We start from the raw sequence: 22,428 nt of genomic DNA on the forward strand, positions 1-22,428 counted from the left end.
TATGGACATTTCTGAGGTGGGGCTTAATACTGTCCCACAAATGGCGATCTAAAGAGAACCTGTCACTTGCTCAAAAAACTGCAGTTGACATCTCAGTTAGATTGCAGGTGCCTCACAGATTCTGCCACCTTTTATTTTTTTCTTCTAGCCCCTACCGTTCCTGAGATATCGGTGCTGTTAGTTTTGGTGCCCGATATGCAAATGAGGCCTTTGACTGTCAAGTGGGCGGGTAACACCTGTCACTTGATAACTGGTAACCGCCCACTTGACAGTCAAAGGCCTCATTTGCATATCAGGCACATAAACTAACGACACCGATATCTCAGGAACGGTGGGGCCTAGAAGAAAAAAAATAAAAAGCAGCAGAATCTGTGAGGCGCCTGCAATCTGAGATGTCAGCTGTAGTTTTTTGGGCAGATGACAGGTTCTCTTTATAAGTTGGGTGGTGTGCATATGTGTTTGTTGCTGAAGGTCAATTGGTCATCATAGTTATAAGAATTCATTCCTATCTCCAAATCTTGAAAAAAAGGCAATAATTGCACAGGTATTACCCCTATATGTAATTTCTATAATACCTCCCTTTAAAACCATTGGGCGCTCACTAATCAGGTATAGAAAACTTCTGCATCCCAATAAATACTGCTAGACACATTGGCCTGTAGATCCCAGACCTTCTTATTTGAGCTGCTACAACAGTAGCTCCAGAGGTCTGCATTCGGAGACGCTCCTGGACATTAACAGTTAATAAATTAGGAAATAGTCTATTGACTTCTATGGGAAAGTGTAGTGAGCATGCTCTGTGACATGTACACAGACAACTTTGCAGGGAGGGGGAGGAGGGAGGAGGAACTGTCCCCATCACCTATTAACCATGGGGTGATCTTGTGTTATCTGACTGCAGCTTTATAATGTACACAGCACTAGATAAAAGTGTCAACTATTGTGAGAGCTCAATGAACACTATAAAAGACGGCAATATTTCAGGAATTTGACCTTGTTATAAAGGAATATTTTGCCTGTGGATTGTTTTTTACAACTTGTTAATGTACTTTAATTATCCTATCATATGTTCTTAGCGTTGTTTGTAGTTATCTGGGGTTGGACTTTATTGACTGGGATATCATCAGTATTTCACATGGTTTATGACCTCTGTAATTTATGGCTTCCATTTCCCTTATTATTTGTGCCAGTTGTGTGCGTTCCTGTGCTGAAGGTTAACTAGAAGGCTCCAAATACGTCATAAAGGGGTTTCCGGTTTCAGCAAATAACTTTATATCTTTTTTAATTAAATAAATAAATAAATATATCTATATGTTATATATATTATTTTTTTATTCATTATTTTTGTATATTTAAAAGTTATACATTTTTGAAATATACTTTTCTGTAATTATTCCACACAGTTTTTAAGATCTCTGCTTGTTGTTATTCGGTAGAAAAATTTATTTTTTAGTTCCAGTGGATAAAATTTTGTTCTGGTTATCTGATGGACACACAGTTGCACGGCTCGTTACACGTACGTTATCTGTATGAGCTGTGTCTTCTAATGATCCCAGCACCTGTGTGTCCATCACATGACCAAGGACAGAATTTTATCCACTGGAAGTAAACAATGAATGTTCCTACTGAATAACAACAAGCAGAGATCTTGAAAACCATGAGGAATAAATACAGAAATATATTGGAAAATTGCATAGCTTTTAATTATATATAAAAATAGCCCTTTAACATAATGAAGCAAAGTGGATGATTTGATTTTTTTTAAATTATTTTTATTAATTTAAAGTTACAACAAAGCTGAAACATGAAATTCAAAGTAAAATAACTTTGAGAAGCCTCACATACATTTTCTGTATACAGTACATAAAATGCAAAGTAAATCTTGCATAAAACCAAAAAGAAAAATACAGCTTTTAAGAGCTCCTAGTAATCTTGTGGCAAGAAAACAATGAGACCTACAGAGTTCTTACATGGGGATAATGGGCAAAAATCAACCTGTTAGCCAAAGAAGTGGATGAAATTTTGAAAACTCTATGTATGTATGTATGTATGTATGTATGAAAAAACTGTAGATAACGCAGTTATAAATATATATATGACAAGCTGTCACCTCATGTTTTGGACTTCGCAAAAAACGTCATCGATATAACTAACTCTAGAAATGAGGAGGAGCAAACTTCTCCCGAGAAATTATGACTAGACTTGTTGGCCTACAGATTCAATATCTTCTCTGCAATAATCTGTGCTACTGGCCAGGGCTAGCCTAAAAATAGGATTACCTGTGGATAGGGCACCACTGACAATGATAGCCTGGGAACCCAGAGGTTGCACTCCTGATCCCACACTTGGTGCCAAAAGCTATGTAAAGGCAGCTGCATAGGATGCAGTTACATTCCTTAGTTTATTGATTGGGCAATATTATTTGGGCACTGTATGATTGCATTATTTAGGCACTAAAAGGGGAAAAGCATCCATAGAAGGCAATGCACAGGGCACATTCAACTTCAGGTCGCCTCTTGTCTTGCCCAAAAATTGCCCATTGACATTACAAAAAACGAATTGTTTTCCAGTTTTCCAGCTTGTTGACAATCTTGCCTGTCGATGGCAATAACCAATCTACGCAGATTTAAAGACCCTCTGATTTTTTTGTCTCTTTTCTTTATATTTGTTGTCTCTCTTTTCTAGTTTCTGATGTCTGTCATTGCTACAACAATGCCGATCCCCTGCGGCGCCTTCATGCCGGTCTTTATATTAGGTGAGTAAGACATAAAGAAAGAGAAGATGTGGACCAGGAATTAATTGGTGTATTGGGAATAAGATTCCGCCTTCTGTCGATTCCAAGGATATGTGAGGTCTTGTGTCATATGTTTTGTATCTTCTCTTATTTTATTTATATTGTATATTTATTATTTATCTTGTAATACAATTTTATAATGTATTGTATAATCTGAAAAAAAATCTGTAATTTTCCTCTAGGGGCTGCCTTCGGAAGAATTGTTGGAGAGCTGATGGCCTATCTCTTCCCCAATGGAATTCTCTTTGATGGAATTGTCTACAAGATATTACCTGGGGGCTATGCCGTGATTGGTAACTTTTTCCTGATAGTAGTAGTAGTAGTAGTAGTAGTAGTAGTAGTAGTAATAGTAGTAGTAGTATGTAATGGTCATCCTGTCATCCAGATTATTTTTGTAACTGGGGGGCTATATAATTACAGCTAGACTATACAAGACTTAGTAAATAAATATACAGTATATCTATCTGTATATGGTATAGTACTGGAACAGACTGAGCATTCACGCAGTGGGGCAGAGCCCATGGGCGTACTGAGGGGGAGCTTTCTAGTACCAGGAAACACCCATTTGGGCAATTTCTGAGAAACAGATTTTAAAAAATTATTTATGCTGTCTTTAGGGGGAGCTCACTGCATATGGATTTATGATGGATTTATGATAGAGTTCAGTTGGAGCTGTATAAATCCTTATGCAGTGAGCTCCCCCTAGTGGTAGCGGGAGGCAGACAAAATGTTATCATGTAACTCTATGGCGGTGTAAAGGAAAGCAGACCCCTATAAAACATTTGGATCTATTTGGATTAGATCAAATTAAATGTTAGGCTCTAACTCCTGCACCATTCTGAGCCACCAAGAATATTAAGTGTTAACCAGGGCTACCAATCGTCTGTAAATTCACAGACAGTTCATATAATGAGGAATAGAATTTTGCCATCTTCATCAAAGACACCAACATGCTTGGAAACCCCCCTTTAGAAGCCCTGTTTGCACCAGGAGCCTAATATCCTGCAGGTAAGGAAGTCCATTGGTGAACTCGTGCCCGTACATCGAGTGAATCTATTACCAGTCTGTTCCATTGCCCAGCCGGTCAACTCTTGATTTCACTGTTGATTTGCTTCTAACAAAATGTATGTAATGTTATCTTTAGTTCTCTCAGTTTCCAGTTGACTTAATGGGGTTGTCTATTTGAGAAAACCTATTTACCAAGACCCTATAAGGGAGTTAATACAGGTAGGTCCCCTATTTAGGACCTCTATTGATTAGCAGGATCATAGATACAGAACTACAAACATAGTAAGACCTGGCAGGTCTGTGTCCGTTAGACAGACAGCCCATTAATTTCAGTGCGGACCATGTAATACTTTATTTCTCCTGTGGTGGCACTGCAGGGGAATTGAGCAGTTGCTGCAGGTTTCCTATGCAGATTGCAGCTGATCGCTGGAGGTCCCAGCCACAGGAAACCCTGTGATCGACATTTCTGGGGGATCCATCTAACAAAAAAGGAGTAATGCAAAAAAGTGGAGAACTTCTTAAACTATATCTATAGATTTTTTAGGGTTAATGGCCCTTTAATATGAAGAGGCATATGGCTATGTAATGTTTACCAGTTAGCAAAGTTTTCTGCAAGTGCCGCGCACAACTACAGGCCGACTCTTACTAAACAAAAGCCGCTGTGAGTAGCTGGATGAAGCACTTCTATCATTACAGGGGTCATTTTGGTGCCAATACTTTGATGCCAAACCAAATAATCTCCGCTCTGAGAATTCTTGCCCTGGGGAACTGGCATTCTTCATGAAGATAAATGGCGGTTTATTAAGCGTGGGAATCCCCTGGCTGCGGGAGCTTGGCACAGAGGACAAAAGCCACGGATAGAAGGAGGCATTGTTATAGTGTGGCAGCTGTATGCATAAGTCCAGGAACGGAGACATTTAATTTACGCAGCTCTGGATAAATATCCTATAAGTGTTATTGTGTTGTGATGGTGGAATACTGGTAACGGACAATAGTACCACATTGAACTTCCTTAAAGGGGAACTCCAAGCTAAACGTTAAAATTATATAAAATTTTAATGACAACAACAAATCTAATATTATAATAGAAAACAAAAATTGTTTTAATAGTGACAATCACTCTCTTCAAGTCGGATCGGTTGTCACAGCCCCACCCCTGCTCAGCAGCAGTGAAGAGGAACATGATATTTTTGCAAGTTCCTGCCTGTAACTTTATGTGTGTTCTGATAATAGGATCTTCTGACCTGTCATGTGGTCACATTGATGGCTCGCATGGTGATGTTTTGTATGAGCGGGTCCCAGTTCTTGATTCAGTATATAGATGACGCACATGCCCAGCTGCCTCTGCATTGAAATCCCATTGGATTCTGGAAACGTGGTGCTGTTCTGTGCTGTGAATCCTGATGACCATATGAATATTGTGCCTTGTGTCAGGACAGCACAGTTGGCAGGATAGGCAACTGTCTAGGGCAGCATTGAAGGGGGCACAATGTATGGAAGGTCATTGCATACAGCCTGCAGCTTCATCTTCACAGACAGATATATTCTACTTGGTTCATTTACTAAAGAGAGAATATAAAATGTTCCTTTATTTCACATTTCTATAGAAGGTTTTTTAGTGTCCGTGATATCCTCCAGTTACATGTCACATTGTGGTGCTCATGCAGTTTTACCTGTCACCCTCCCCTTGTCTGTTGTTTAGGTGCGGCTGCACTTACAGGAGCTGTCACACATACTGTCTCCACCGCTGTCATCTGCTTTGAGTTGACGGGACAGATCTCTCATATTCTCCCTATGCTCATCTCCGTCATCATGGCCAACGTGGTTGCTCAGAATCTTCAGCCCAGTCTTTATGATTCCATAATCCAGACAAAGAGATTGCCGTACTTACCAGACTTGTCTTCATGTCATGTCAGGTGAGACACCGCATGTGGAATGTATTCTGCCAGTGGAATAACTGTGTACATACATTACATTACTTATCCTGTACTGATCCCGAGTTACATCATGTATTATACTCCAGAGCTGCACTCACTATTCTGCTGGTGGAGTCACTGTCTACACACATGACATTACTTATCCTGTACTGATCCCGAGTTACATCATGTATTATACTCCAGAGCTGCACTCACTATTCTGCTGGTGGAGTCACTGTCTACATACATGACATTACTTATCCTGTACTGATCCTGAGTTACATCATGTATTATACTCCAGAGCTGAACTCACTATTCTGCTGGTGGAGTCACTGTGTGTGTACATACATTACATTACTGATCCTGAGTTACATCCTGTATCATACTCCAGAGCTGCACTCACTATTCTGCTGGTGGAGTCACTGTGTGCATACATTACATTACTTATCCTGTACTGATTCTGAGTTATATCCTGTATTATACTCCAGAGCTGCACTCACTATTCTGCTGGTGGAGTCACTGTGTACGTACATTACAAAGCTTATCCTGTACTGATTCTGAGTTATATCCTGTATTATACTCCAGAGCTGCACTCACTATTCTGCTGGTGGAGTCACTGTGTACGTACATTACAAAGCTTATCCTGTACTGATTCTGAGTTATATCCTGTATTATACTCCAGAGCTGCACTCACTATTCTGCTGGTGGAGTCACTGTGTACATACATTACTTATCCTGCACTGATCCTGAGTTACATCATGTATTATACTCCAGAGCTACACTCACTATTCTGCTGGTGGAGTCACTGTGTACATACATTACTTATCCTGTACTGATCCGGAGTTACATCCTGTATTATACTCTAGAGATGCACTCACTATTCTGCTGGTGGAGTCACTGTGTACATACATTACATTACTTATCCTGTACTGATCCGGAGTTACATCCTGTATTATACTCCAGAGCTGCACTCACTATTCTGCTGGTGGAGTCACTGTGTACATACATTACATTACTTATCCTGTACTGATCCTGAGTTACATCCTGTAATATACTCCAGAGCTACACTCACTATTCTGCTGGTGGAGTCACTGTGTACATACATTACATTACTTATCCTGTACTGATCCTGAGTTACATCCTGTATTATACTCTAGAGCTGCACTCACTATTCTGCTGGTGGAGTTACTGTGTACATACATTACTTATCCTGTACTGATCCTGAGTTATATCCTGTATTATACTCCAGAGCTGCACTCACTATTCTGCTGGTGGAGTCACTGTCTACATACATTACATTATTTATCCTGTACTGATACTGAGTTACATCCTGTATTATACTCCGGAGCTGCACTCACTATTCTGCTGGTGGGGTCACTGTGTACATACATTACATTACTTATCCTGTACTGATCCTGAGTTATATCCTGTATTATTCTCCAGAGCTGCACTCACTATTCTACAGGCTTCTGAGCTCACATTCTCTTGCATCCCCTGATTGTTCAGTGTCTGTATAAAATTAGCTCCAGTAATTACACATAGCGTTATGTGTCATGAGTATCACTCAGTGGGAGATCTCTTTCTAGTCTAATTTGGTTTGACCCCACCAATATCTGTAGGGTAGTAACACAACAGTCAGGGGCAGGGCCAGTTTAAGGAGGAAAATTAAGAGTATGGACCAGTTCACAACACATTAGTGATGTAGATTTAGCATGTACACCGGGAAAGCTCCCGGGGTAGACACTAAACATGTCCCTGTGGTTACATCAGCCCGACATAGGCCACAAAAGTGTCCTTTTAGTCTCAGTTGACTGGTAAATGTCAGTTTGTAAAAAATGTATATGTAAGTTTTTTAACATGGAAGCCTATATGGCATCCGTCATTTGCATCTGTTTAATGTACAGTATGTGCATTGATCTCTTTAAGAGCTTTTCATGATGTATACGTTACATAGATGTCATAATAGCATATGGGTGCGGATGCCACTGTTAGTAATATAGGTCACAGACTGTTTAACGTATATATGACAGAAGCCCTGGGGCAATTGCCCCTTTTGCCTATACTGTAGTCCAGCTCTGGTCAGGGGAACCTTACGTACACTTATTATAACAGTCCCAGTACTCCCATAATAGTTACAGCTCCAGTACCCCAAAAACAATGATAGATGTGGTTACCCCATAACAGTGAAAGCCGAGTACCCCATTAAATGCTACATAACAGCCACAGTTCCCCATAACGGTATTATAACAGCCACAGTAGCCCTATAAGAGAGACTGTGATCCATAATAGCCAGAATTCCCACATATTATTGATAGTGCCCCAATAATCACTGTGCCCCTTTTATAACCACACACAGTGCCCCCCAAAAGGTGTTGTTGAATTTTACAGCAATGTCATTGTTACAGAATTTGGCAAACATATGTAATGTCTCCAAAAATTGTCTTATTATAATGTCTGCCTTGTATGAGCTTCTAGAAAGTAGTTATACTGCAACTGCGCCTCGGAGAGACTCGCGTCCGATAATTAGATGATTCCCGAGGGCTTCCATGCTGCCTGTAGGATTTATTTTATCTGTGTCTATAAATACTCACAAGGATCGTCTGCCAGATATGTGCTCATGTGAGGGAATACGGCTAGGTTTGTCGACTTGCAAAAATCTTAAACGGACAGTAACACTCTTTGCCAATTCATTTTTAGAGAGGCATTACATTTTTATGGAAACTTAAAGGGACAATTACATGTTAAACAATTCAAGATCAGCACAAGTGAAGATCGAGATCGACACAAGAGAAAAAATAATGCATCAATTTATTTTCATGTTCTATTGTTTTCTTCTGGCAGTAAATACAACATTTTCGTGGAGGATATTATGGTGAGTCAAGTTCGTTATGTGTCTTCTCACTGCACTTACAAAGATCTTCTCAATGTCCTGAAGAACTGCTCCCATAAAACCCTGCCTCTAGTGGAGTCTAGAGGTAAGACAGCCGAATTCTCAATGTTTTTTTTTTTGTTTTTTTATAATTCTGTGAAAATATTGTGAGATAAGAGCAAAAGTTTAGCCCAAAAAAATCCTTTTAGGAAATTCTTGGTTCTGAGGGGCTGGGGGGGGGGGGGCAGTACTTTGTTCACGACCCTCATCTTTTCGCCAGAGTAGAAAGCAGTTACACAGAGCTTTGGAGGACCTGTTCTCTATTATACAATAAATTCATTGATTTTAACACCTTCTTGAAGTTTGATGTATCCATACGTCATTGCCGGGTAGGGGAAGTATGGAACGGGCTCACGGAGTGAACCCGCTTCATACGATGCGGGTGTCAGCTGTATGTTACAGCTGACACTTCACAGTAATGAGCGGGATCACTCTCGAGCGCGATCCCGCTAGTTTAAACCGTTAAATGCCGTGGTTAATAGCGACCGCGGCATTTAAATCATTAGACAGAGGGGACGACCCCCTCTAGCAGCTCATCGCGCCCCCCGCAATGCAATCGCGGGGAGGCGATGGTTGCTATGGCTGCCTGGGGGCCTATTGAAGGCCCCTAGGTCCGCCATCTTTGTGCTCCTACTAAGCGCTGCTTCTGGCCTGTCAGAAAGACGATATACTGCAATACATTAGTATTACAGTATATCGTGCAAGCGATCCAACGATCGCTGGTTGAAATCCCCTGGGGGACTAATGAAAAAAAGGAAAAATGAGCAAAATAAAGTTTTTTTTTTAATGTAAAATAAAATTTTAAAAATTAAAAGTTAAAAAAAAATCAATTTTCCCATTTTCCCCCGAGAGCATAGTAAAAAAATAAATAAATAAACATAATTGGTATCGCCGCGTCCGTAAAATTCGGAACTATTACAATATATAATTATTTAAGCCGCACGGGGAACGCCGTAAAAAAAAAAAAATTGTAAACGCCAGAATCTCTATTTTTTGGTCACCTCATCTCCCATAAAAAATTGAATAAAAAGTGATCAATATCTTGCATGTACACCAAAATGGTATCATTCAAAACTACAGCTTATCCCGCAAAAAATAAGCCCTCATACCACTTAATCGACTGAAAAATAAAAAAAGTTACGGCTCTCAGAATTTGGCGACACAAAATAAATTTTATTTTTTACATTTAGATTTTTACTTGTAAAAGTAGTAAAATATAGAAAAAACAACATATATTTGGTATCACCGTAATCGTATTGACCCGCAGAATAAAGTTAACATGTTGTTTTAATTGCACAGTGAATTCCGTAAAAACGAAGCGCAAAACACAATGGAGGAATCGCTGTTTTTTTCATTTTCTACCCCACAAATATTTTTTTTTCCTCTTTCCTACTACATTATATGGCACAATAAATGGCGCTGCAAAAAACTACAACTCGTCCCACAAAAATCAAGCCCTCATAGGATTATATCGACGGAAAAATAAAAAAGTAATGGCTTTTGGAATGTGGGGAGGAAAAAACGAAAATTAAAATCTAAAAGTTGTTTACGACGGGAAGGGGTTAATAGGTGTAATGCTTCATTTCCCCTGAGGTGGTGCTGCAGGGAAATTGAACACTTACAGACAGGTTTCCCACAGATTACAGTTGATCATTGGGGGTCCCAGCAGGACGACACTTTATGATCAACTTATCGTTAATGGACCCTTCTAACAAGTAGGGATTGTTCAAAACAGAGAGCCCCTTTAACTTAACTTCTTATCGTTTACTGATCTGTTACAAATAGACACAAACTCAGATTTAGTCAAGAGATGGGTTTTTATATTTCAGTGCCTATATAAGAGAATAAAAGAGCTGGAACTGCGGGTCCAGTGATAGAAAGTAGTGAGTAGATGTGGATGTTGGGAAGCAAAGGGAACCATGGGAAAACATGATGGCTTAAAATTTTGATTCATGGTCTTCTTTTAAGAACTTCTGTAGAAGAGAACCCACATAAAAGAGTCAGACATCACAAAGCCAACATTGTGTTTTTCCTACAAAAGGGAACAACGTTTAGCCCCCGGTTAGTCTTTTGGACCCATAGAATCTTCTATTTGGCTTGTAATTGCCATAGAAGACTCCACATCTATGGTGACCGACCGTTCTCCACTTCTTGACTCCAGATCTTGGGTGCGGGATGGTGCTTAGGGGACCAAAGACCATTGTCCGCAAAGAAAACGGGATAATCAATATTTTCTGATGTCAACCACCATATTGGTATGGCTGATAGGCTGTAGACTTAGGATATGTTCACATGGCCTATTTTCGGCCGTTTTTCGGGCCGTAAACGCCCGAAAAACGGCCGATAAATCGGAAGCAGAACGCCTCCAAACATCTGCCCATTGAAAAATGGCGATCTGTTCCGATGGGCCTTTTTTTTACGCGGCTGTTATGAAAAACGGCCGTGTAAAAAAACTGCCGCGAAAAAGAAGTGCAAGTCACTTCTTGGGACGTTTTTGGAGCTGTTTTTCATAGACTCTATTGAAAACCGTTCGAAAAACAGCCGTAAAAAAACGCAGCAAAAATGCAGCGAAAATTGCGAGTGGCTTAAAAAACTTCTGAAAATCAGGAGCTGTTTTCCCTTGAAAACAGCTCCGTATTTTCAGACGTTTTTGAGTTTGTGTGTGAACAGAGCCTAATGGTACAGGAGCAAAGTGGTGGAAGACTGTGAGTCCTTTCAAGGCCTGATGTTACCTTTGCTATGTAGCTAAGAATATGTACTGTATGTATAATGCGAAGTCCTGTGAACATTTGAGTGTTTTTTCATATGTATTCGGGAATAATAATGTATTAATAATAGATTATAGTATTAGCTTCTCCTTTGATACACATTGGGAATGTTGATAAGTGCAAAATCCAGTGTAAAATTGTAAAATGTTTACTCTATGCAGTTTAGAAATTCTGGATCAGTCAATAGCAGCTTGTTGATGGTTTCCAGATAGAAAAACGTTTTACTTCTTCTTTGGACAATGTAAACAACTAATACAGCAGATGATAGCGAGAGGTAAAGCTTCACTTTAAAGATCGTGTATTCAAGGTGACATCAGGACAAGTTAATATGACAAAATATTCCATGACTATTTAACAAATAAAAAGTTAGGGACTAGGTCCTGGTTAAACAGTTCTATATTATTTTTCCTTCCTGCAGCATGTATGGTTCTTCTGGGGTCTATTGAGAGAACAGAGATTGCGGCTTTATTGGACAGAGTCCTAAGTAAGGAGAGAAGACTGCGTATGTCTTCACCACCCTACAAAGGGCAGAGGACAGCAGGCCCCGGGGGCAAACGGGATTCCTTCCGATACGTAGATGAAGAGGAAGCGGGTGTCGAGGAGGAGGAGAAGAAAGAGGTGAGAAGAAAACAATAAGTAGTTGAAGAGATGAACATTGTATGAAAGTAAATCAGCCACTCAATATGGTGCCAATCCAATGTTCTATATAATATTGTGGTACAATACAGACAAAAATAAGAATTTCCTCAAAACTATACCAGCCTGGGACCACTCAGAGGCTTTACAGACCTAGATCAATCTGTAGCCAATGAAATCATTCCAAAAGTTAAGGGGCCTGATGGACCTGATGTGCATTAGACTGACGAGGTCTAAACCAATTAGATGAAAGTCTGGTGAAAAAGAGTATAACATTTTGGACAAGAGTGATCGATCCCGCTGGTGACATCTGTAAATGTTGGGTATTTTTGGCTATTACTTGGAAGCTATTACCCGTTTATGATGGTTGATGACTGAGGATGATGACCACACATTAGAATCAACATGCCCAAGGAAGAAGTGGGCAGAAATTTGTTGAAAAATGTATCTTGGCCAACACAATTTATGTCAACTTCAGTATCGCCATTCGTGTTCTACAATAGGTCAAGAAGACTTAAGCTGTTGGTCAAATGCTCGTTATTCGGTAGTTCTCCCGACTCCCGCACAGACATTCACGCTCGGCTTGGACAAGCAAGCGTGTGTATTCAATAGGGAGAGGCGAATAAGCAGCTGCTAGATTCTTCTGGCAGCGGCTTATCTCCTGCGGGAACAAGGGATAGGGCACATTGAAATCCAACATGCCCAATTACTTCTTTTCTCCAACATCGGCCATCATAGGAAAGTCGAGACCCACATACAGAGCAGATAGTCGGCCGGTCCTGTCGAATTTGGCCGGTCCAACCGACTGCCATCTGATGTGTATGGGCACCTTAAGATGTTGTTGGGGACGGAGGCCTATCTTCCAGGTGGACTGTGAACTGTCATCTTCTATTTCTTGCTGGACCATTTTACACTATAGGGTCGGGATGACAGACTTGAATCCATATTAGTCTAAAGAAATCTTATATCTCTGTTCTGAACCAGTTTTTTTGGATTCTTCATTATGGAATGTCCAATTCCAGTAAAGAGCCTTCGGCTTGTGTTTTGAATTCAGAGTTTTCAGTCAGTGCTATGGTCACTAAGCTTTGATGTTCTCAGCCAATCTGAGCTCACTTTGCCTTGACTGGGCTCTATTCACACGACAGGGTCCGAGTGTCAGCTGATAAAAACGTCCGTTTTGGTCCATTTTTCTCAGCCGTTTTACATCCATTCCGTTTCTGATAGGGCCGTGTTTCCATTTTTAATGGCCGACATTGACCTGTTTTGCATCCGTTTTTTTCCTGTCCCTTTTAAAGATGGATAAATTTAATGCCACACACTGCCCTCCGGGGATAATGCCACACACTGCCCTCTGTAGATAATGCCACACACCGCCCTCTGCAGATAGGTCCACAGTGCCCCCTGTAGATATTCCCCAGTGGTCCTTGTAGATAGTGCCACACAGCCCCCTCTAGATAGTGCCAAACAGCCCCCTTGTAGGTAGTGCAACTGCCCCCTTGTAGATAGCACCCCCCTGTAGATGCCCCCCCTGTAGATAGCGCCACTGTAGCTCCCTGTAGGAGCGGAAACCCTCTGGCCGGGTATTCCGCTTCAGGATTTGCCCCTGATATCACTGTCCATATATGGATTGTGACATCAGGGGCTCCTTCTAGGAGCGGAATTGCCGGCCAGAGGGCTTCCGCTCCTACAGCGCAGGGGGGGGGCATCTACGGGGGGGGGGGGGGGTGGTGCTATCTACAGCTACGGCACTATCTGCAGCAAAAAAAGTCCTCCTTCTCATATACACTTCGCACTGCGAGGAAGAGAGCGAGCGGCAGACAGCACGGCCGTCACTTGGATTACATCCAAGTGACGGCCGTGTTTTACATGGCCCCATAGACTTCTATGGGAGCCGTGCGGCCGTGAGAGCGGCCCAAAATAGGGCATGTTAAATTTTTTGACAGCCCGGTTTACTATCCCTGTCTTGTGAATAGGACCTAAGAGGGGAGTAACTCCCGAAAATCTAGAGCCTACACAAACATGGAGTTCGAGATAAACATTTTACCATTGTGCTACAGTTACGGATGTAGCCATCATTACCTTGACTCTGATAACTTGCTGCAGCGTGATATCACACAACAAAAGCCATTGAAAAAGTCATGATAATGGATCTCGCCGCTGTGTATTTAATGCGTTAAAAGTCCAAATAAAGACGGCTACATCTTCATGCAAAGAGACTGGTATAATTGCATTACTAAAACACCATCAAGATGTTTTACGGTAGCCTGTGTTTTGCGGCTCCATATGCAGAATACAGGCTACCATAAATGGCCATATACCGTATTTCCTCTGCAGTGGCCACTACAGGCAAAATTAAGTATTACATGCTGGCCATTCAAATGAATAGCCAACCCTCTAATACATGGATGGGCCGGAATTTCCAGAGTGAGAACTGCTCTCTGCTATGTCTAATAATGAAGGGTCCTGAGTGGAGGACCCCTTCTATGACATCCATATGCCCCAATAGGATACATTGAAATTGGTTGTCTTCATTTTGCTTTGCGTTACAATGTTTCATAGCAGCTTAATGAATTGATGGACTTTTGACTGGTGTTGATAAATAATAGTCCATTTTGAGAGATGAAAAGGACAAGTAGATAATTAGGAAACGTGTGAGTGGCTCCGGCTGCAGGAACTGATAAATACGGAGACGTGAATGAGGGCGCAGGATCCGATCTGATTATTGTCATTGTGTATTTATAAATCTCAGTCACGTTGCTGAATGCAGCTGGCCATAGAGGGAATGAATAACAGTGCTGGTATTAACATCCAGATGAAAGGCAGGTGGGGGGCGACTGGTGGAGGAGAGCGAAATATTCACAACCCATGTGTCTATATTATTCCTTACAGCCAATCGAAGAATGCAACGGTCCCACCATCCCAAATAATTCAGGGCAGACACCCGCAACTCCAGCAGAGCAAGGTAACACCCCGCCGGTGTCACAGGAAACACCCCCTTCACTATAGGACAGACTAAGACTTCAATTTTTCTTTTCATGGGACGATGGTTAGAATTTTTTAGTTTTTTTTATTATATTGTTATGTGGCCCTCCCTTTGATCACATAATAACTGACCTTGGCAGGTGAATAGGAGCCTGGGGGAGGTCACCCAGCAGCACACACATCGAGAGATTAGGCTGATAGATGATTGGCTGCATGTAACTCAGCGGCTGATTGGTGCTTTAGTTTCTGCTGGGTTGTCCTGCTGTGTATGAGGCAGGCAGAGCTGCTTTATTCAGTGTAAGGACACAGAGCATTTCACCTGATTGTTACAGAGATCAAGTAAAACCTATATAACAAATGCCCAGAAATTGCTCTTTTTAAAAGTATGGGAGCTACGTTTTACCAAAACTGTCCAATTTTTAACTAGCCTATTGCTAGTTCAATGTGCTCAACCAGCCTTGACGTGGAATTATCAAGAAAAACCAGGGTAAAAGGGGGTTTATGATAGCATTCCTGGTGGTCTAGGGCTGTTAAGTGGTTAACGATAACATCTCTGGTGGGCTAGGGTGGTGAAAGGGTTAATGGTAACATCCCTGGTGGTCTAGGGCAGGAAAGGGGTTATAAAATACCTGACTGGGATGATGCAGTGTCTGTGTAATCTATGAGAGACCGCGGAGACTGTGAGTAGGGGAAGGGTGTGAGAGAAGCAGGATATTTGTTTTTTAAGCCCATGTGGCCAGAGTGGCCCCCCTGTCCCCCTGAGCCCTTTGCAGCAGGACAGGCCGCCCAGGCTGTATGTTCGCTTTTGCTCTATAGGAAAGAAAGTTTAAGCGACCATGCAACTTTCACAAAATTCGGTGACTTTTCAGTAAGAATTTCTGCGATAGGCATAAGGTCACTTATTTTACCATAGGGAACATATGAAGTCACGGGATGATGGATTGGGAACTATTTTGAAATTATTATATTTTTGTTTTTTTTTCAGACAGTTGCTGCAAACGGTTCCGTTCTTCACTAGCCGGAATATTCTGTAGTTCTAAAGAAGCCAAACCTAAAGACCCTCCACAGGTTAGTAGGACATTTTTTTTTAGGTGGGAATGACACGATGGAACAATGCTTTCTAAATTTTTGCGTGGCTTTCCTCCAGGTTTTCCGGTGTCTTTCAAAAACATTGACAATTGGGTTTATATATCAATAATGTTGTTGCAACGGATTCTGGTGACGTTGATAAACTGTCCTTAGTATAAAATCCTCTACTCATATGTCACAGTGTCACGTCACAAAAATTTATTGGAGGAGGTCCATGAGCTGAGACCCTACTGAATCACTAAGGGAAAGTGCATTGGCAACCTGTAGATCTCATGAGGGTTCCCGAATTGGACATTTTTTAACACAACTCTTGTGGTCGTATAGAGCGACCAAGCTCCACTCTACAAAACTTGTAGAGCGGTTCCATTGATTTTGTTCTCTGACTTTGTCCAAAGCAGTGTGGTCTATAGAACAAGGTCATACATACATACATACATACATACATACATACATACATACATACATACATACATACATACCATATAGGCTAATCATGGAGATACCTTGGAAAGAGGGGGCCCAGCCCTGGGTTGTCCCATCACCTTTGATACAAGAGTAGGTGACACGAACCTGTACAGGACAACCCTCTCCAGAGGAACTGCAATGTTAACAAACAAGGGGGTGGGGAACTGTCCCAAGGGTAATGGAAAGGGAGCCGATTGGGACACAAACACCAGACCCTTCTAGTATTCTAGTATTTGGTGGCAAAAACCTGGCACCATAATGGTGCCCCATTTTGATCTTTGTTATGGGGCCAACTTTCTTCTATGTACACCATTGTTATAGAGAGATGTGGCCTCTTGAATCTGTAATCGATGGATCTTGGACCACCACCAATATCTTCTAATATATCACTGGGACAGGTCAGATGATAACTTTACCCTGGATTTTCCTTGGAATTTGATAAATACAAACTTAAAAAAAGTATTTTAACTCCCAATCAATGTCCTAAATGCTACAGATGGGCACAAAGTAATGTAGCTTGTAGGTAATGTACCTTTTCGATTATGTAAGCAAAGGAAACGTTCCTCAAACTCTCCATGGAGAAAAAGCCTGTATTGTGAAGACATGGACAATGCTCAAAGCTTCAACTTCTTTTCTATCTGCAGGAATCTGATCTTGAAGACACAATGACACCAGAAGAGGTGAGAGTCACGTAAAAGTCAGTAATGCTCTTCCAGTCAATCTTCTTACTCAGGAATATCAGCCAGACTAAATATGTAATTGAGGTTTAGGACCATCTCTACTGCCAGGGGTGTAAATAGGAAAGACTCGACCCCATAGCACACTTTTGAGACTGCCCCCCCCCCCCTAGGTGCCATACGCAGCCCTCCCTTATAGATAATGTCCCCTGTAGATACTGCCCCCCTGTAGATTGTGCCATACAGCCCCCCCTGTAGACAGTGTCACCGCCCACGTGTATCTAGCACCCCCACCTCCCCCTTGTAGATAGTGCCATACAGCCCCCGTGTAGATATCGCCATAAAGCCCCCCTGTAGATAGCGCCACACAGCCCCCTCCCTTGTATATAGTGTCACACAGTCTCCCTTAGTAGATAGCACCACACACAGACCCCTGAAGATTCTGCCACACACAGCCCCCTATAGATTGTGCCACACAGCCCTACCCCTTGTAAATAGTGCCATATAGGCCCCCTAGTAGATAGTGCCACACACAGCCCCCTGTAGATAACGCTACACAGCCCTCCCCCTTGCAAAGTTCCATACAGCCCCCTAGTAGATAGTGCCACACAGCCACCCCTTAGTAGTGTCACACAGTCCCCCTTGTATATAGTGCCACACAGTCCCCTTTGTGTATAGTGTCACCCTGCTTCCCCCTTGTATATAGTGATACCATGCTTCCCCCTTGTATATAGTGCCACCCTGCTTCCCCCTTGTATATAGTGCCATCCTGCTCCCCCACTTGTATGTAGTGCCACCCTGCTCCCCCTTGTATATAGTGCCACCCTGCTCCCCCTTGTATATAGTGCCATCCTGACCCCCCTTGTACATAGTGCCACCCTGCCCCCCTTGTATATAGTGCCACCCTGCCCCCCCTTGTATATAGTGCCACACTGCCCCCCCTTGTATACAGTGCTACACTGCCCCCTTGTATATTGTGCCACCCTGCCTCCCCCCTGTATACTGAAACACAGCCCACCCAAAAAATATATATTGTACTTACCTTGCCCTGTTCCCACGATGGATGGATCGCTGCACATCCTCCGGGCGAGACCAGCATGATGAAGTGACGTATTCACGCCGGCCTGCACAGGGAGTCCTCCCAGTGCCTTATAGGCTGCAGGCCTAACGTGGCCTGCAGCCTATAGTATTCATTTGCATCTGCGTCCTGAGGACACAGATACAAGTGAATGTGGCTGTTGCTAGCACCGGGGCCCCGTAAATGTTAAGGCCTGTGTAGTGGCATCACTACTGCTGTAGCAGCCATAATGGCTGCTATTGGCACCACCAGGGATGGGGGGCCGTGTCTGTGGGTGACACGGGCCTCCTCATGCCGTGGGCCCCGTAGTAGCCTCTATGGTGGCTACAGGGGTAGTTACGCCACTGCCTACTGCCTTTCCCATGAATCTCCCACCACTCCCAAATCCTAAAGGACTAAACTGGCCCCTTACTTCTACACAAAGCTATTATCCCTCAACAGGCCCACACCAGGTGGACAAAAAACAATTTGTTTGACGCGTTGTAAGACAATAGGTGATGATTAGACCAATGATCAGTGTTAGACATCAAGCAGTGAGATCAACAGTCTGGTCAGAAAAGGCAGCTTCAGGTTATTCACACAACTAGTTGACAGTAGGCTCATGAGAAACAGGAAAAAGTTAGGGACTGAAAGGGACCCTGGGGTCGATACAAGAATCAGGGCACAAGGAACGATAACAATGATAGGGTTCTAGAAAGAGATGAGGACCAGGACTGAGGAGTAAGAACTTCTGCATGAAGGGCATGGAACATAGTAAGGTCAAGTATCTGGGTATTATGAAAGCTACTCTACTGGTGTGTGACTATGGTTTGTCCCTTGAACCTAAATTTCACTGGTGGCTTTTCTGTCCTACTGGGTAAACACGGGCCTGAAGGCATCCTAACCGTGACCACCAAGCGACTTCGCGTCCTCACTAAGGGCACCTTGACATCTGGTGTCATGGAGCCTCTTTGTTGATATCTATCGCTGGTAGACACCGTGCTCGTACTGTCGTGGCTGCCACGCTGGTGGAACAAGTCAATAATGAAAGATCTCCATTTCCAGATTGCAGTCTGGGAACAACAAGAACTGGAGAAGGTGACCTCCTTCGATAGCTGTCTCATTGATCCATCACCATTTCAGCTCGTGGAGAGGACATCACTTCACAAGGTACGCCAACAGTTCCATATGAAGCGCCGCTTTTGACTAATGCTGACTCTAGTAAAATAAATATAACATCTTTTTTATTATACCTTGCCGCTCTATTTTTTCAGTTTTCTCTAATGTTTTAGTTTACAGTATAGAAAAAAAAATGTTCTGCTACCTGGAAACCATCAACAAGTAGGCAACAAGATCTGTTGCTGACAGTTCTTATAATGGCTTTATTTTCTGCAGCTCGACTCATTAAAATATGAACATCTCAACAGTCTGGTTATTATATCAATACCTAATGCACACTTTGGATATTTATGTGTTAAAGGGGTATCCCCCATCTCAGACATTTATCCTCGGGATATGCCATAAATGTATGATACATGTGGGTCCCAGCTCCGATCTGGAGAACGAGGGTCCCAGAGGTGGAACCCGCACCTGTATGACATTTATGGCATATCCACAGGACGTGCCATATATCACCCCTTTAATGGTCAGACAGGGTCATTAAGGTTTTAATGAGCCAATTAGATACACGATCCATTAACAAAAGCACAGCATTAGGCTCCATGCACACGACCGTGCACGTAATTACAGCCGCGGACAGCCATCCGTATTTACGGGCCGTTCTCCCATTATAAAGTATGGGAGCACGGTCCATAAAATAAAAAAATGGGACATGTCCTATTTTTTGGCCAAATTTCTATGGCACGGACCCCTCCCTTAAATATACGTTGGCCATAGAGACGAATGTGCCCGTTATTATATGGGTTCCGGATGTGCATGGGTCCTTATACCTAAAAGATACATAATAAGAAAAACAGATCTGTCAACAGCAGTTGATGATAGTTTCCTGACAGTTTTTCTCTATGCAGCGCAGCACAAAAATTAACTGAAAAATATATCAGAAATAGGTTGGATTTTGAAACCTGAAAGACCCTAAGACTGGATCTGTCATCAGACATAATATAGAGATAGGTCTGATCTCCTATTGGCCAAAACGGCACAAAAAAACTACTGTGCCATTTGGCTAATAGGAACGATCAATTAATACACCGGACTCCTAGTTATGTTGCAGAGCAGGGGATGTAACTCGGTCTGGGAAAAGTTGGGTGACATCCCCCGTGGGCACTGCAATGGCTGCTGTTAATATTCTGTTACACATATAGGACAAGATGGAGACTTGGGGGATTTATAGTTCCAACTTTTTGGGAAATTTTTGAATGTTTTTGAATGTTCAGTGTTAAAGGTTGTATGTATTTTCTTCCTCCTTTCCAGACGCACACGCTCTTCTCTCTTCTCGGCCTAAGTCAGGCGTATATCACCAGTGGAGGAAAACTGAGAGGAGTCATCGCTCTGAAGGAGGTGAGAGAAAGATTAGAGGATCAGTAAAAGGAGAGCAGTAAACATGGGCCCGCAATATGACTGCAACTAAAAATACTTTTATTGCTGTACTGAACATGTGATTCCTTTCTTCGCTTTAAATCTGTCGTGACTTCTACTCCAGTCACACCCAGAGCTGTATTCAAAAGTCTGCTAGCTGCTCCCTGCAATCCATCAACACTGAGATGGTATAATATGCAGTAGGATTGTGCAGTGCATCATGGGAAAAATATCACTGTGTTTCCGATAAACACTACATCCTGCACAGTGAGCTACAGCAGATTTTTAAACGCAGCTCTGCATGTGGCTAGAGTATAAGACACAACGTAGTCCAAGACTAATTCTAGATAGATAAATATAAAAGTATCTAAAAAGTATACTAAACACCCCCTAGTAGACCTAATACTACTCACAGCTGAGGGTTTGTTACAAATGTATCCAGTCTAAACCCAACACAAACTTTTCTTCTCTTCTGTTGTTTGCTACAATGTATCAGTGCAGGTAAAAACTATCAGTCTGGAATCTAGGCTGTTTAGCTCAGAGGGTTGTGTAGACTGTATACAATTGCAACAAACCTTCAGCGGTGAGAAGTAGCTCAGGATCGATTTTCAGCCTCTGGATGTAAGCAAGAATGTTTCCATTCATTGACAGGAAGCAGAGTTCTTGAAAATGGTGAGTACATACAACACAAAGTAAATCATATCTTATCTTTCCATTAGCTGCAAAAGGCCATTGAAGGAACCGCCCAGTCCGGTGTTCGCCTGCGCCCCGCCTTTGCCAGTTTCCGTGATGCCAACCGCACACTGTCTCGAAAGGAATCCCAGCGACCGGTTCCCAAGACGCCGCCATCTCCTGACCCGTCCATGATCCCTGACGACCCTACAACATTAGCTGCTCCAGAGGTGACGCCAGACTCTGAGCTGGATGATCTGTCGGGTCAAGGATCGGAGAACGTATCGCAGATCCTGAGGGACTTCCAAGTGTTTGCAGAGCCCAGCGAGGATGATGCGCCTTTGTAACCCCCAACCCATAATGCCATGTTTGGGATGGCAAGGTCTAGACATGATGGAGATGGATCTTTTATGAAGAACTTTCTGAAGGCTCCAGGAATGGAGATGAAGACGCTTGTATGTCTTGTGCTCTTCATACTTACATTAAGTACGCTCGGATTACTGCTTTATTATAACATTGTCATACAAGAAACTCACAAGGAGCCTTAATATTTCTTATAATGTTCTCCAAAAACTTTTATCAAGGAAAAACCTCAAACCGACTTTATTATGTCAACGCTCGGCATTCCTGGACAAGAAGCTGACTCCGAAACATCAAGTAATACAACCACCAGCATCTACTGGACCCCCATAATACCATTAAGGGGTGTCTCATCGTCTCTAACTTACAACTAGAAAGTCAGTCTAGGCCTCCAAATGTAAAAATATCCAATGACCCAGAACACGGACTTCACAATGGTTCCTCCACAAGCTCTAATGTGTGAGGTTGAGGGTTGGATGATGGATGAATACTTATAGCGAGTCATCCTGGGGGTTAGTATAGATGACCCCAGGGGTGTAG

At 42.4% G+C, this 22,428-nt stretch overlaps 1 protein-coding gene across 1 annotated transcript in view; it reads left to right on the forward strand.

The window, feature by feature from the left end:
* Positions 1 to 21,875, forward strand: part of CLCN1 (chloride voltage-gated channel 1) — a 69,563-nt gene extending 47,688 nt beyond the window's left edge. Inside the window, exons 13-23 of the mRNA XM_075842324.1 lie at positions 2,686 to 2,755; positions 2,977 to 3,087; positions 5,505 to 5,718; positions 8,560 to 8,693; positions 11,834 to 12,033; positions 14,941 to 15,013; positions 16,019 to 16,101; positions 17,232 to 17,267; positions 19,387 to 19,491; positions 20,752 to 20,838; positions 21,576 to 21,875. Coding sequence (XP_075698439.1) covers positions 2,686 to 2,755; positions 2,977 to 3,087; positions 5,505 to 5,718; positions 8,560 to 8,693; positions 11,834 to 12,033; positions 14,941 to 15,013; positions 16,019 to 16,101; positions 17,232 to 17,267; positions 19,387 to 19,491; positions 20,752 to 20,838; positions 21,576 to 21,875 — 1,413 coding nt within the window. The remainder of the gene's footprint in view (positions 1 to 2,685; positions 2,756 to 2,976; positions 3,088 to 5,504; positions 5,719 to 8,559; positions 8,694 to 11,833; positions 12,034 to 14,940; positions 15,014 to 16,018; positions 16,102 to 17,231; positions 17,268 to 19,386; positions 19,492 to 20,751; positions 20,839 to 21,575) is intronic.
* The last annotated feature ends 553 nt before the right edge of the window (positions 21,876 to 22,428 follow it).

Source organism: Rhinoderma darwinii, chromosome 11 (genome assembly GCF_050947455.1).
Source record: "Rhinoderma darwinii isolate aRhiDar2 chromosome 11, aRhiDar2.hap1, whole genome shotgun sequence".
In the NCBI taxonomy this organism is placed as follows: domain Eukaryota; kingdom Metazoa; phylum Chordata; class Amphibia; order Anura; family Rhinodermatidae; genus Rhinoderma; species Rhinoderma darwinii.